The sequence below is a fragment of the Pelophylax lessonae genome (assembly GCF_965119305.1).
Source record: "Pelophylax lessonae genome assembly, chromosome: 8".
In the NCBI taxonomy this organism is placed as follows: Eukaryota; Metazoa; Chordata; class Amphibia; order Anura; family Ranidae; genus Pelophylax; species Pelophylax lessonae.
The window spans coordinates 283,969,986-283,985,453 of NC_138775.1; the positions used below are offsets into that span (position 1 = coordinate 283,969,986).

At 40.6% G+C, this 15,468-nt stretch overlaps 1 protein-coding gene across 1 annotated transcript in view; it reads right to left on the minus strand.

The window, feature by feature from the left end:
• The window catches only part of FGGY (FGGY carbohydrate kinase domain containing), a 433,297-nt gene that overhangs the window by 372,335 nt on the left and 45,494 nt on the right, over positions 1-15,468 (minus strand). The window contains exon 3 of the mRNA XM_082264806.1: positions 6,905-7,016. Coding sequence (XP_082120932.1) covers positions 6,905-7,016 — 112 coding nt within the window. The remainder of the gene's footprint in view (positions 1-6,904; positions 7,017-15,468) is intronic.

Genomic DNA, 15,468 nt, shown 5'->3' on the forward strand with positions numbered 1-15,468 from the left:
ACTTGTTGTTTACAAGTTAAAATCAGTATTTTCTTTGCTAAAAAATTACTTAGAACCCCCAAACATTTTATATGTTTTTTAGCAAAGACTCTGGAGAATAAAATGGCGGCCATTGCAATAAAATAAATATAATCGCACTGCTCTATTCTGTTAAATTTGATGGTGACCGTTTGTGGACTGCAATCTTCAAGTCATTCCACAGATTTTCAATGGGGTTTAAGTCTGGGGTCTGACTTGGCTGTGCAAGGACATTCACCTATTTTGTCCTTCAGCCACTGTGTGGTCATTTTTGCTGTGTGCCTTGGGTCACAAATTTGATGATATTTTGTCCCATCTATTTTCCTTCTATCCTGGCAAGTGCTCCAGTCCCTGCTGCAGAAGAAAAAAAAACCATAACATGATATTACCACCTCTATGCTTTAATGTGGGAATGGTGTTTTTCGGACGGTGAGCTATATTGAATTTCTGCCAGACATATCATTTGGTGATAAGGCCAAACAATTCAGTTTTAGTCTCATCTGACCATAACACCTTTTTCTATGTGGCCTCAAAGTCTTTAGGGTGCGTTTAAGGGGGTCAGATGAGACTAAAATTCAATTGCTAGGTTATCCTGGACTCTGAACTATCCTTTTGGCCCCACATCCAATTGCTGTCCAAATCTTTCCGACTCAACCTTCGCAACATCTCCAAAATACTCCCCTTCTGAACCAATGACACCACAAAGCTTTTCATTCACTCTACTGCAACTCCCTTCTCATTTTCCTTTACATAGGCTATCCCTCCTTCAGTCCATCATGAATGCTACTGTCTGACTCATCCACCTTACCAATCGCTCCGTGTCTGCTACCCCTCTTTGCCAATAACTCCACTGGCTACTGATCATAACATTCAAAATACTAACAATAAATTACAAAGCCATCCACAACTCTGCCCCCACCTACATCACTACCCTAGTCTCAAAATACCAACCAAATCATTCTCTTCATTCTTCCCAAGACCTCCTGCTCTCTAGCTTCCTCGAGACCTCCTCCCATACTCATCCCCGGGACTTCTCCAAAGCCTCTCCCATCCTCTGGAATTCCCTACCCCAGTCTGTCTGACTATTAGAGATGTGCACGACAAAAAATTTTTTATTTTTTTTTCAGATTAGTTTGTTAAGTTAATAATTTTGTTTTTCATATTCGTATGTTAGAATGATTCGTTTTCGGGAATTTGTTTAGGATATTCAGATTTCAGAAGACGGCTGTATTTTTTCTATTTTATTCTATTTTAATTCATTCTATTTTTTTCTATTCTACTACTTTCTATTATTTTCTGTTCTATTATTTAATTTTCTATTCTATTCTGTTTTATACTTATCTATTATATTCTATTATTCTTTTCTGTTTTATTCTACTCTATTCTTTTCCTTTATTTTCTATTCTATTCTGTTTTATTCTATTCTATTTTATTCTACTCTTTTATTATCTACTCTATTCTATAAAATTCAGATTTCAGAAGACGGCTATATTTTTTCTATTTTAATAAATTCTATTTTTTCTATTCTACTAGTTTCTATTCTTTTCTGTACTATTATTTCATTTTCTATTCTATTCTAATTTATTCTTCTCTATTATATACTATTATTCTTTTCTGTTTTATTCTACTCTATTTTTTTCCTTTATTTTCTATTCTATTCTGTTTTATTCTATTCTATTATATTTTATTCTACTCTTTTATTATCTACTCTATTCTATAAAACATCCTAAGTAGGAATCATCATCTTATTTCACTTTTATACTTATTATATACTATATACTATACTATATTATTAATACTGCCCTTATTGCAATATCTTTCCATTTCAAATTCAAATTCATTTTCAAATTCAAAAATTATTTGGTTTAATTCAAGTTAATTTTTTAATGCAAACTTAATTTTTTAATTTAAATACATTTTCTAATTCAAATTCAATTTTGAATTCTAATTTGGATAATTCCTTTTGTTATAATTTATTTTGGATTAATTGAAAATCGTTAATAGTGATTCTGAAATTTGGATACATCGAAAATTTTGTCTGGATTTTGATTCGGAACAAAATGAATTGCACATGTCTACCGACTATCCCCTACTCAATCCACTTTAAGTGATCCCTGAAAACCCTTCTCTTTAGAGAAGCCTATCCTGTCTCTAACTAATAAACTGCCTATTTACTTTCTCTATCAGATCCTTCCCCTCATTTATTACCTTTTGTATCATTTGACCCTTCCTCTTAGATTGTAAGCCCTATCGAGCAGGGCCCTGTGATCCTTCTTGTATTGAATTGCAATGTAATTGTACTGTATCCCTCTATTTTGTAAAGCACTGCTAAACTGTTGGGGCTATAAAAAAAAAACAAAAAAAAACTGTAATATAATAACAATATTAATAATAAAAATAATTTAAAAAAATAAAAAAAAATTACTGATGTGTTAATAAATACAGAGCTGAATTAATTTGTATACGTTTTATCTGCCCAGAGCACTGCCTAAATTGTTGGGGCTTTAAAAAACCTGTAATATAATATTAATATTAATAATAATAAAAAGAATTAAAAAAATAAAAATAATTTTACTGATGTGTTAATAAATACAGGGCTGGATTAACCTGTATACTTTTTATCTGCCTGGAGCGCTGCCTAAACTGTTGGGGCTATAAAAAAAAAACCTGTAATATAATAATAATAATATTAATAATAAAAAATAATAAAAAAAATCAAAAAGAATTTACTGATGTGTTAATAAATACAGGGCTGGATTAATCTGTATACTTTTTATCTGCCTGGAGCTCAGCATTAGAAAGTCCCAACGGTTTCAATGACCCCAATCAGCCTCGAGCTGCCATTAGCGCTCAACCCATTTTTCATTTTGATCGATGTTGGGTGTCAGTGTATGTAGATAAAGACATGACATAAAGTCATCCCTCATAGCATTTCATCGCCTTCACACATGGGCCGCAGTCAAAACAGGTACGTTCTGTAGACCACATAGATATCCAGCACGGCGAGGGGAGGCGGAAAATTGAGGATTATCACAGCAACAAAGTCATAAATGTTTTCATTGTTACAAATAAGGAAAAAAAAAAATTAAAATTTCAGTTTGGTGCCCCCTGGCTATTTTTATGGTGTTAGGCCCATCAGATTTCTGGTCACAGTTCTCTGCAATTCAAAAATTATAAATGAGAACGTTCCAAACTTAGCAGAGTTTCCATTTTCCTTTATTAAGTCCCGTCTGAGCCACATGAAAAACAAATTAAATAGGGAAAGTCGGCCAGACTCCGCCTATATAACCTCTCCAAAATTCAGACCTGCTGGCAAGACCGATATAAATAAAAAGGAAAAGTGCAAGCAGACTTTAGAGTCAAAACAGCTAATTAAAAGCGTTTAGGGCTCAGTCACACCAGGGGGTGCTTCCAAGCACGTGTGCATTTTTACGCATTCCTGCGCGTTGCGTTTTAGGACAGCAAGTTAATTTCAATGGGCTGCCCAATGCATGTGAAACACATGTATATAGGTATACATATATACTTACCCATTTTCAGCTCCCCCATGTTAGCCATCAGCAGCTGCAGGGGAGAGGAGGGAGCGCCGACAGCGACTTGGAAATAGAAAGCCTATGGGTGACATCACTGCTAATGGCATTGCCTGCTGTTGTAGACGCTTTCTCCTCTCCCCTATAGTTGGTGCTAACACAGGGGATCACATGACTAGACCGAAGCGGGCTGAAAATAGGTAAGTGTAAACATCTTCCTTACACAGGTTAGTCAGCATAGGTGTTAGTAGGGTGGGGGTTGGGGGCAGCTTCCAGGTTTATCCCGGAATTTTACTTTAAGTTAGGGTTTCATTATATGGACCCATTACATGGGTCCAGGAAAACCTGGACTCAGAGGAAGGGGAGCTGAATGGTGCTGGCCATCAGACTGAGGACATCTAGTGGCAAAAAAGAGTACTGTAGGGGGAAATCTATGGAATGCAGGAGGATATTGCACTAAAAGCTGGTTTTGTTATTTTATCTCTAAACATGCTACTAATTTTATGGTGTTAAGTTTGACGATTAAAAGGCAAAGAAGGCAGAGAGTTAATTAAACATTGGCTTAGTCATAGACACAGCTGCATTTAAACCCAAAATCATGAAAAATTTGATTTTTGTACTTAACCTAAAATCCATTTCTCTGAGTTCATCGATGGACACAGCCCTCCATAAATCTTAACTACTGGGTTATATTGTCTCCTCCAGGAGTAGGACTATGCAGAACAAAAAACACCTGGCTACGTCCATGGGCCATCCTCAGCTTGATATATAACCCCCCTCTCTGCTCTAGGTACTGTAATCAGTTTAGTAGCAAGCAGTATTAGAAGTATCAGAACTCCAAAGGGGGGGTGCTGTGTCCGTCGATGAACTCAGAGAAATGGATTTTACTGTAAGTACAAAAATCCCATTTTCTCTTTTGTTGATCGATGGACACAGCGCTCCATAAATCATAACTACTGGGATGTCCAAAAGCAGTGCCAAAAGGAAAACGAGGAGTGGGGAAAATAACTCAAGGCTAAACATTGGAGCCCTTAACCAGGACACAGGAGCTGAAAAATAAAAGTTTAAAGAAAAACACCCCTCAAGAGGAAACAGCCCCTTTTAATCAGCAGCCTGCAAAACTTTGTGGCAAAAAGAAGCATCCGCAGATGCCAAAGTATCTACCTTATAGAATTTTGTGAAGGTAAGCACTGACGACCAAGTGGCCGCCTTGCAAACTTACGATATTGATGCCTGATGATGGAAGGCCCAAGAAGTACTCGGCGCCTGAGTAGAATGCACCAGGGAAAGGTGGAACCTGACCTTTAATGGAATAGGCCTGAGTCACCGTCTGTATGATCTATCTGGAGATGGTAGCCGAAGAAGCAGCCAGCCCTTTTCTTGGTCCGTCCGTAACCACAAAAAGCTAGCATCGCACGAACTACATCCAAGGTATGCAAAGCAAATTCCTTGGGATGAGCCGGCTTGGGACACAAGGAAGACAAAACAATGGCCTCACTCAAATGGAAGTCAGAGGCATTTTTGGGCAGGAATGAAGGACAGGGGCGAAGAACCACTTTATCCCTATGAACCACTAAATAGGGACTGCGACAGGATAATGCCACCAATTCCCATACCCTGCGGGCCGAGGTAATAGCCACCAAGAATGTCACCTTCTGGGATAACGTAGGCAAGGGAATCTCCCGAATATTCTCAAATAAAGGTTTCTGGAGAACAGAAAGTACTAAATTTAAACCTCATGGTGGCAAAAGAGACTGAATGAAGGTAAGAACTAAAAAGTGCGTGGCTTGGGGTCACTGAAAGAATATTGATACTCAAGGCCAACTTCTGATCAACGCCTTGTTGAAGAAAGGTTAGGATCCGAGCCACAGAAAAAGATTGAGGATGAGTGCAAATCGACTCACACCAAGAAATGTACGCTTTCCACGTACGATGGTATATCTTGCTGGAGGATGACTTCTTCGCTCTTACCATAAAAAGGATCACTGATCCAGACAGACCTCTATCCCTCAGTACCTGGCTTTCAATAGTTAAGCCATTAAAAGCAGCGACTGTAAAGCAGGATGGTAGATCAGCCCTTGGGACAACTGGTCTTCTCTCAGAGAAAGCCCCAAGGGACGTTTATGGCCACCAGACTGATTGGAAGATCATTGCCCTTGATTCCTCGCAGGAATTGCAGAAGAAGCCTGAGCAAAGAATGATACTGGCCTTACCATGGCCCTTGGATGCCTGCAGCATCTGCCAGAGAACCCGTGATCTCACCACGAACCTCGGTATCCCCCTGTGGAGCCGAACCTGAGAAAGGAGCTGCATGTAAGACTGTGAAAACAGAACTGTCTTGAAGGTGGATACCAACAGACTCAGAATCTGTATGCAAAATGGGAGAACTATCTGTGTGACAGCAGTCGGTGAATCATGGCCTGTGGTTCCTGAAGTTTGTCCAGTAAAAGGACCACCCTGGTCAGAATTAGAATCAGACCTAGATAAATAAATTCCCTGGACAGGGATAGGGGGGACCTTAGGTAGCTCGGACATCACCTGAACCTTTGCAGGAATTAAATCTGCACAAGGAGACTCAGGACCTAAAAGAACCATTTTGTGGATCCCCTTGACGCTCATGAAAGAGGTCCACGAGGCTGGAAACCAGCGAAGATGTCCCCCTATCCCAATTATGGGTGAGGGCAGACCTTCATGCCTAAGGGGTCTTGTCTGTGGGTCCAGAGAAGCTAGCTCTAGGCTTACCAGACCAAGGATGCTTGAAACCTCCCAGAGAAGATTTGAAAGATCTGTTTCTCTTATTCTCTGTCCCAGAAGCAGGAAGGAATTTTTTATTTGCTGAGAAGGAGTGCCCCCGTCTGGGATGAGGCTCCTTCCCTTTCCTAAACTAGGCAGGAAGGTACTCTCCCCCCCACCCCCTCCGTTATACCCTTAATGATGTTATCCAGGGTAACAGAAGAGCTACTGGAGCCCAATTTGATGAAAAAGTGAATGCTTGTTTCCAAAAGAAAGGAGTCAGAACACACAGCGCATCACAGTTTGCTGTGTATGGGGCTGCGTAGCCGCAGACTGGTCAGGGTGCCCATGCTGACCTGTGTCCACAGCCAAAAGTGCAATGGGCATGTGAGCATCAGAACTAGACCATGGAGCAATGGAAGAAGGTGGCCTGCTCTGATGACTTCAAGAATGGTTTTAGGACCACAACCACAGTTCTCAATCCAATTGAGTACCTGTGGGATGTGCTGGAAAAACAACTCCGATCCATAAAGGCCCCACCTTGCAACTTACAGGACATAAATTTATAACTGGACGCCAATTCTCAGCGTGGCATTTCAATCTCGGATTCATTTACTTCATACCTTCAACATTTACCGCCAATGGCTGAAAACTTTTATCCAGAACCACAAGAGAGCATGTCGCATCGAACCCCAGCCCACGAATCTGACCGGATCCTGCAGACTGCGCAACTTTCTGCATAACAGAGAAAAAAAGATAATGTTTTAGCAAATGCAAATATAACTGAATGTTAAATAGAACAATAATAAGATGTTAAATCTGATTTCTGCATGATTGTTATTAAATGAAAATAAAGAAAGAAAAACATTTAAAAAATTGTAAATAATTGTAGTAAATTTGCTGATCTGTCTAGTGCCCTCCCTAGTGCCTAACCTGCGGCCTGAGGGCTACATGCAGCCCTTTGGTACAGTATATGATGTGCAGCAGTCTGTAGTGTGAATATTGATTAGGGTAATAGCATTGATCTCTACTAGCCTCATGTAACATGTTCCGAGTTTCAAAGTCTTCTGCAACATATTCCCAGCCAACAATGTATATGTATCCTGTCCTCACTCTCTGACCCTCATTTTCTCTATTAGGTTTACAGTCTCTGACAGTCCTCTCCAGCATCACATATATTGAACATTGTGGGCGGCCCTTTGGTGATGTCAGGGGCTGCATTTGAGGCACTCTTGGGCTCATAAGTTGACAACCACTATTCTAGTGGAACTCCAGACCACAAAATGTTTTTGTTTCAGAGTTTTTTCTTATCTCTTCCTCTACTTCTGATGCCCCTCTTCTTCATCTTTTTCCCCCGTACCTCCTCTGACCCTCCTCCTATGCCCCTTTATTATTCTTATCCCCCATATCCCATATACACGTACACCCCTCATCCTTCTCCTCCTTCGTGTTGCCTCCTTTTCAGTGACCTCCACATCTATGAGGTCGCAAAAACCCCACTGGGGCCTCCATCCTCCAACCCATGCTTGTTCCATTATACACTGCTCAAAAAAATTAAAGGAACCCTTTGAAAACACATCAGATCTTAATGGTGAAAACTATCATGCTGGATATCTATACTGATATGGACTGGGTAATGTGTTAGGAATGAAAGGATGCTACATTGTTTGATGCAAATGAAAACTTCCAACCTACAGAGGGCTGAATTCAAAGACACCCCCAAGAATTAAAGTGAAAAAATGATGCAGCAGGCTAGTCCATTTTTCTGAAATTTCATTGCAGCAACTCAAAACGGTCCTCAGTAGTTTGCATGGCCCCCACGTGCTTATATGCGTGCCTGACAACGTCAGGGCATGCGCCTAATGAGACAACAGATGGTGTCTGTAACGGAACCGCGATCCCACAATGCGTTAATAGGCTTCTGTCAGAATATCGCTTCCTGCCAGTCTTGAACATGGATATCAGATATTATACATCTAATACACCCTACATACAAAACTAACGGAGAATGGCTTGTTTAAGATCTGGAACATTTATTGAACTAACTCACATAGAATATATACCCCACCAGGTAAGGTGCCTGATTACATTATCATATGCAGATGAAATTGCGTATACAGAAATATAATTACCATATCTAAGGAACAACCAACACAAACAGTATTCTACTTTCCCACTAGCAACTAATAGATGACAGTAATTTCATTAACTTGAGTTAATTAACTAGCAGACTTGCCATCATCAAGTTCATGAAGTACAATACACATTATTATAAATGTAAACACATCACACCTTAATACACAGACAATAGCAGGAGACCACCAGTAACAGACTGTCTCCTACATTGAAGAATATGGAACAGAGGCCAATGTGACCAGCTCTTTCAAAGAACATGTTCAGAATCAAACAAACCAGGAATAGTCTTCATATATTTCTTGAGAGATATTGCTGATAAATATAACTGTTCTAATTTACATAATCCAAACCATATTCTCAGTGTCCATTAAGTAGCTGTCCATCATTTTCTTGGTCAACCTGTGTCCCTAATAGACACAGGGTGACTTACACACAAGAGGGGCCTAGGGAGCTGAGAGAGATTTCTCAACCTCCCTAAGGTAAGCTGGGTTCCACGGGCCCCCCAACCAAAGTGACTCCCGTCATAGTGTCCTGGGGTATTTCCTCCCAGATCTGGACTAGGGCATTACTGAGCTCCTGAACAGACTGAGGTGCAACCTGGTGGTCTCGGATGGACCGAAAAAATGTCCCAGAGGTGTTCTATTGGATTTAGGTCAGGCGAGTGTGGGGGCCATTCAATGGTATCAATTCCTTCATCCTCCAGGAAATGGCTGCATACTCTTGCCACATGAGGCCGGGTATTGTCTTGCACCTGGAGGAACCCAGTACCCACTGCACCAGCGTAGGGTCTGACAATGGGTCCAAGGATTTCATCCCAATACCCAATGGCAGTCAGGGTGCCATTCTCTAGCCTGTAGAGGTCTGTACGTCCCTCCATGGATATGCCTCCCCAGGCCATCACTGATCCACCACCAAACCGGTCATGCTGAAAGATGTTACAGGCAACATAACATTCTCCATGGCTTTCCAGACCCTTTCACATCTCTCACATGTGCTCTGGGTGAACCTGCTCTCATCTGTGAAAAGCACAGGGCACCAGTGGTGAACCTGCCAATTCTGGTGTTCAATGGCAAATGCCAATCGAGCTCCAAGATGCCAGGCAGTGAGCACAGGGTCCACTAGAGGATGTCGGGCCCATAGGCCACCCTCATAAAGTCTATTTCCGATTGTTTGGTAAGAGACATTCACACCAGTGGCCTGCTGGAGGTCACTGTGTAGGGCTCTGGCAGTGCTCATCCTGTTCCTCCTTGCACAAAGGAGCAGATGCCGGTCCTGCTGATGGGTTAAGGACCTTCTACGGCCCTGTCCAGCTCTCCTAGAGTAACTACCTGTCTCCTGGAATCTCCTCCATGCTCTTGAAGCATGTGAAGTATGGAAGTATGTCTCCAAAACTGTACAAAATGTATTAAAAGGCTCAATCATTGCGCTTACATTAAACACATTAAAATCAAGCATGGGATATAAACTTCCAAGAAATGACCAGCGATCGAACATCAGCAGGCGTCACACCACACTGTGGACCTCACCGGAACATCACTTCCGGTATTCTGAGCACTTCACTTCCGGTTGCTGTACAGCCATGCCCCGCCCCGTTTCGTTATCACGACTTTGTTCAGGGACCGGTTTTGGAGACATACTTCATCAGTGGAGTTTTCCTTTTTTCTCCCCATATATGAGCTATCTAATTCACTACTACATAGGCTGGGACCGCATTGCTGGAATCTATTAACTCTGTGTGGTCACTCTGCTCGTTTGCCAAACCTAAAAATTTGAGGCATAAAGTTTTGGTGAGTTTGCAACTTATGGGGAGAGGTGAATGGAGCACTAATAGTGTGGTGTGAAGATCTCTGTATTCGTGAAGGACTCTCTTTGTGTATCACAGCACATTCTTTATTCTACCCATGGACTTTATCTGATTTCATTTTTTTTTTTTCCACTTGGGTTATTTCAATCATTGTCCCTAGTACTGTACATGTGTTAAAGCGGTAGTATCCCACTTTTTTACACTTTTACCTACAGGTAAGCCTATAATAAGGCTTACCTGTAGGTACAAATAATATCTCCTAAACCGGCATGGTTTAGGAGATATTTACAGTGCATGCAGCCGCTCGCGCGAGCGGCGCATGCGCTCTGAAGGTCCGGGGGGACCTTCAATCTATTTGCCGGGAGCTTGCCGGAAAATCACTCCCGCGTGCATGCGCCGGAACCGTCTCTTCCAGCCAATCACCGCGCCGGAGCCGCCGAACCCAGAAGAGATGGCGAGGGATCATGGCAGCGCCCGCAGCGATGTCCGGGGGTCCGTGTCGGGGCTTCGTTCTAAGGTAAGTTACACATAATGGGCTAGTATGCTATGCATACTAGCCCATTATGCCTTTGTCTTGGAGGTTTTTTTTTTTTTTTTTGTTCTTTGGGTTTACAACCGCTTTAATCACTTTGTATTTATATAGTTGATGCATTTAGTTAACATTGTTACTTTATCAGTGATTTTTTGTTTTATACAGGTCCATTCACAAGTACATCATATTTTGTATATTTGAGCTCCACTGTTAACCTATATTTGGTTTTTAGTTTAGGTGGTTATTCACGTTTTTTTTTGTAATTTGAAAGTTGCAGCTGGAAACTTTGTGCTTCTAATATCATCAACCCCCCATTATTCAATTATTTTCACTTGACACGTTTGTTTTCTGTGGCGCAGTGGCGGATGAGTGTGTTTAACATATTTTAGATTACTCATTCACAGTCTGAGTTCTTTTAATTCTATACATGTGCATGATGAAAAAAGTGTTTTGTTTTGTTTAGATTCATTAATTTCGTTATTTAGTTTCATTAAATTCGGTTGATTCGTTCAATTCGTATTTGGTATTCGTATTCGGAATTGGTATCCGGAATTCGTTCTTTGTATTTCCCGAATTTTCTTCAAATTTACCATTTTTTTTTTTCTCAATTCAAAATGGTCAAATCGATAAATTACGGATCGGTGGAAATCGAAATTTTTTTTTTTTTTATTTCAATTCGAATGCGGCAGCCGAGTAACCAAACATCTAATTATTATTTATATACATTGATCTTGTTTGTATTAATAATACATTTATTGAAAATATACAAAGTGTTCTAATTATTAAAAGTATTCTCTTACTTTCAACATTTTACTACTTACAATACAGTGCAGAAGTTTTAGCCAGCTGATAAAAAATAATGTCAAGTGCAAATGCTTTTAAATATTTATAATTTACTAGTTTCTTTTTTATCAATTTTACACTTGCAAAGTGATTGAACAAAAAAAAAAAAAAATCTACATCAAATGGTTACAATGACTCTAAATCACCTTTGGTGTAACAAAAACTGCATTATTTCGAAATGGTGCTTTGAAAGTATATGGTATAATAACGCACACAGTCTTTGATTTCAACATTATGTTTACAGTTCAAATTTGAGTCGAATTCGATGTAAAATTTGAGTCGAATTTCACTTTGAGTTTCGTAAATGCAGACGAATTTAGTTTTGTTATTCAGAGAATTTGGTAAAATTTGTCTGCACTGTAATTCGGGGATTCAGATATATTTGAATCTCCAAATAACGAAAAATTTGTCCGAAAATTTCTTCGGAACGAAATGCACCGCACATGTCTATTTAATTCCCTAACTCCATCTCTGCCTTTTAATGGCTGGGAGGTGGCATGGCTCCTGTATCATGTGACAGTTGTGATTGACTCTCATAGCGGTCACGTGAATGGGAGGTGTATTTGGGATTGTTATCATGTTGGAATGCTGCGCTGCGGCCCAGTCTCTGAAGGGAGGGGATCATGCTCTGCTTCAGTATGTCATAGTACATGTTGGCATTCATGGTTCCCTCAATGAACTGTTGCTCCCCGGTGCCCGCAGCACTCATGCAGCCCCAGACCGTGACACTCCCACCGCCATGCTTGACTGTAGGCAAGACACACTTGTCTTTGTACTCCTCTCCTGGTTGACGCCACACACGTTTGACACCATCTGAACCAAATAAGTTTATCTTGGTCTCATCAGCCAACAGGACATGGTTCCAGTAATCCATGCCCTTAGTCTGCTTGTCTTCAGCAAACTGTTTGTGGGCCTTCTTGTGCATCGTCTTTAGAAGAGGCTTCCTTCTGGGACGACAGCCATGCAGACCAATCTGATGTAGTGTGCGGCGTATGGTCTGAACACTGACAGGCTGACCCCCCACCCCTTCAACCTCTGCAGCAATGCTGGCAGCACTCATACAACTATTCCCCAAAGACAACCTCTGGATATGACGCTGAGCACGTGCACTCAACTTCTTAGGTCGACCATGGCAAGGCCTGTTCTGTGTAAAACCTGTCTTGTTAAACCGCTGTATGGTCTTGGCCACAGTGCTGCAGCTCAGTTTCAGGGTCTTGGCAATCTTCTTAAAGTCTAGGCCATCTTTATGTAGAGCAACAATTCTTTTTTTCAGATCCTCAGAGAGTTCTTTGGCATGAGGTGCCATGTTGAACTTCCAGTGACCAGTATGAGAGAGAGAGCGATAACACCAAATTTACCACACCAGCTCCCCATTCACACCTGAGACCTTGTAACACTAACAAGTCACATGACACCGGGGAGGGAAAATGGCTAATTGGGCTCAATTTGGACATTTTCACTTAGGGGTGTACTCACTTTTGTTGACAGCGGTTTAGACATTAATGGCTGTGTGTTGAGTTATTTTGAGGGGACAGCAAATTTACACTGTTATACAAGCTATACACTCACTACTTTACATTGTAGCAAAGTGTCATTTCTTCAGTGTTGTCACATGAAAAGATAGAATTAAATATTTACAAAAATGTGAGGGGGCTGTACTCACTTTTGTGAGATACTGTATATGCGTTATTCGGTTGGCGAAAGGTTAAAGCGTAACTCCACTTTTGATTAGAAAAAAACATTCCCCCTCTGGGTGATCTCTGTACATTGCAGGGATTTTAACAAACGTTGTTGCAGATTCCTACCTTTTGTTATTCTGTATATTCTCTATATTTGTTAAATTCTTGTTTGTTTCTCTGTGCTGAATGGGTCTAATGGGAGTGGTTTAATAATTATCTATCAGCTGTGGCAGCTGCAAAGCACTAATGAGGAAATCTGCTGGGCCTGCATCCCTTTAGACGTGTTCCTATTGGGAGTATCTCACTAAAAATGACATTTTTGTTGCAGGGGATGCCAGAAATTTGACTTGTATCTTAGTGCAGACTTCTGAGAAAATTGGTGAGCCAATCACACAAGCAGAAAATGAAGTTTCTGGGGTGTGGTCAGCATACATTCTGTGTACAGAACACCTCCAGGCGGCCATATTGTATTGCATTTTCAGAAAATTACAACAGCTGCAGATTGAAAAGGAAAGGCAATTTTTAATAATATTCAACTACAATATGATTTGTGTCGCAATTGTATACGGTATATTGTTTTTTCTTTATTTGCTATTTTTTTCGCCATAAAAGTGGAGTTACCCTTTTAAGACCTAGCATTGTACAAAACACATTCAAAAACAGTAAACACAGCCAAACGGTTCTTCACAACGTGTATTTGCTGCTGAGCGTTGTGTTTGCTGTGGAGTGCTTGTTAAAGTTATAGCCCTGCATAGATTATGAGCCTCTATGATCAGCCATGGGCCTGTATATGTTGTTTTATCCAGCAGAGCTCATTAATGATTGAGCACTATGATCGATATAGTGAACACAAAGAAACTAAGCCCCCCCGCCCCCACCCTTCTACGGACTCTATTAATTATTTATCAGCTGAAGTTTCAGAAAGGAGACCTTATTATCTGTTATCATTCCCCATTAAACCAATCCAAACTGTGACATTGATCAGTGAAAATTGCCAGAAATCACTTAAAGTGTGCTTAAAGTGAACCTGTCACCAAACTAGGCCATTTGAACTGAGCATTTAAAGAAAAAACATGTGAGTAGAGGTTATGTTTAGTGAAAACCGCAAGTCAAAAGGACCAGTAGATCCAGAGATATGGGCAGCTGAAGTTATGTGTAAGAGTCAGCATTGAAAAGTTGAGACTGGCCACACCCCTTCTTCTTCTCTGTTGATCCTCCAATGCGCAGGCAGCTTGGGAGGGGCGGAGCTAAAGTCAACTTTTCAATTTAACTTTATATGGCTATATATTTGGATCTCCAGATAATTTTAACATGCTGTTTTTGCTGAAAGTGTAACGGAACCGCCGACCCACACTGTACTTGTGGACTTCTGTCAGTATACGGCTTCTTTGCAGTCATGAACAAATATACCAGATTTTCCCAGCCGCTCTCATGCAAAGCTAGCTGACAACTTAGCTTTTACTGGAATCACTCTTTATTGAACAGGCACACAGAATTTATATACAGCATGGACCTTCCCCTCCTGATCAGATTACCCCACAGAGGTCAGGGGTTGCCTGATTACATTATCGTATGCAGATGAAATGGTATACAGAAACAGAATTAACCTGAACTAATTATCTAGGACAGAACAATGTAAGCTCTCTTCTAGATTGTAAGCTCTAACGAGCAGGGCCCTCTGATTCCTCCTGTATTGAATTGTACTGTAACTGCGTTGTCTTCCCCCACATTGTAAAGCGCTGCACAAACTGTTGGCGCTATATAAAAACTGTATAATAATAATAATAATAACAATGTGGGCTCATTAACATTTAACAATGGGACAGGCAGACTTAATACAATACACAGCCCACCTTAAAACAGACAATAGGACAAGACTGCCAATGACAGTCTGTCCGTCTCCTACATTGAAGTACATGGAATACACATCTACGTATTGCTATGATTATTTATGAGTCAGACTTCATGGCAAAAGGCTATAGGTCTTACAGTGTAAAGTGGGATTAAATCTTCATATTTCTTGAGAGATATTTCTGACAAATATTACTGTCCCACTTGAAGCAATCCAAACCATTAAGTATCTGTCTTTCACTCCCAGTGAGGGTGAGTACCGGTCCGTAACAGAAAGTAACTTCTCTTTTTTTTTTTTCATTGCATGCTTGAATGTCTGTTAGGTTTACATGCTTTTACTGC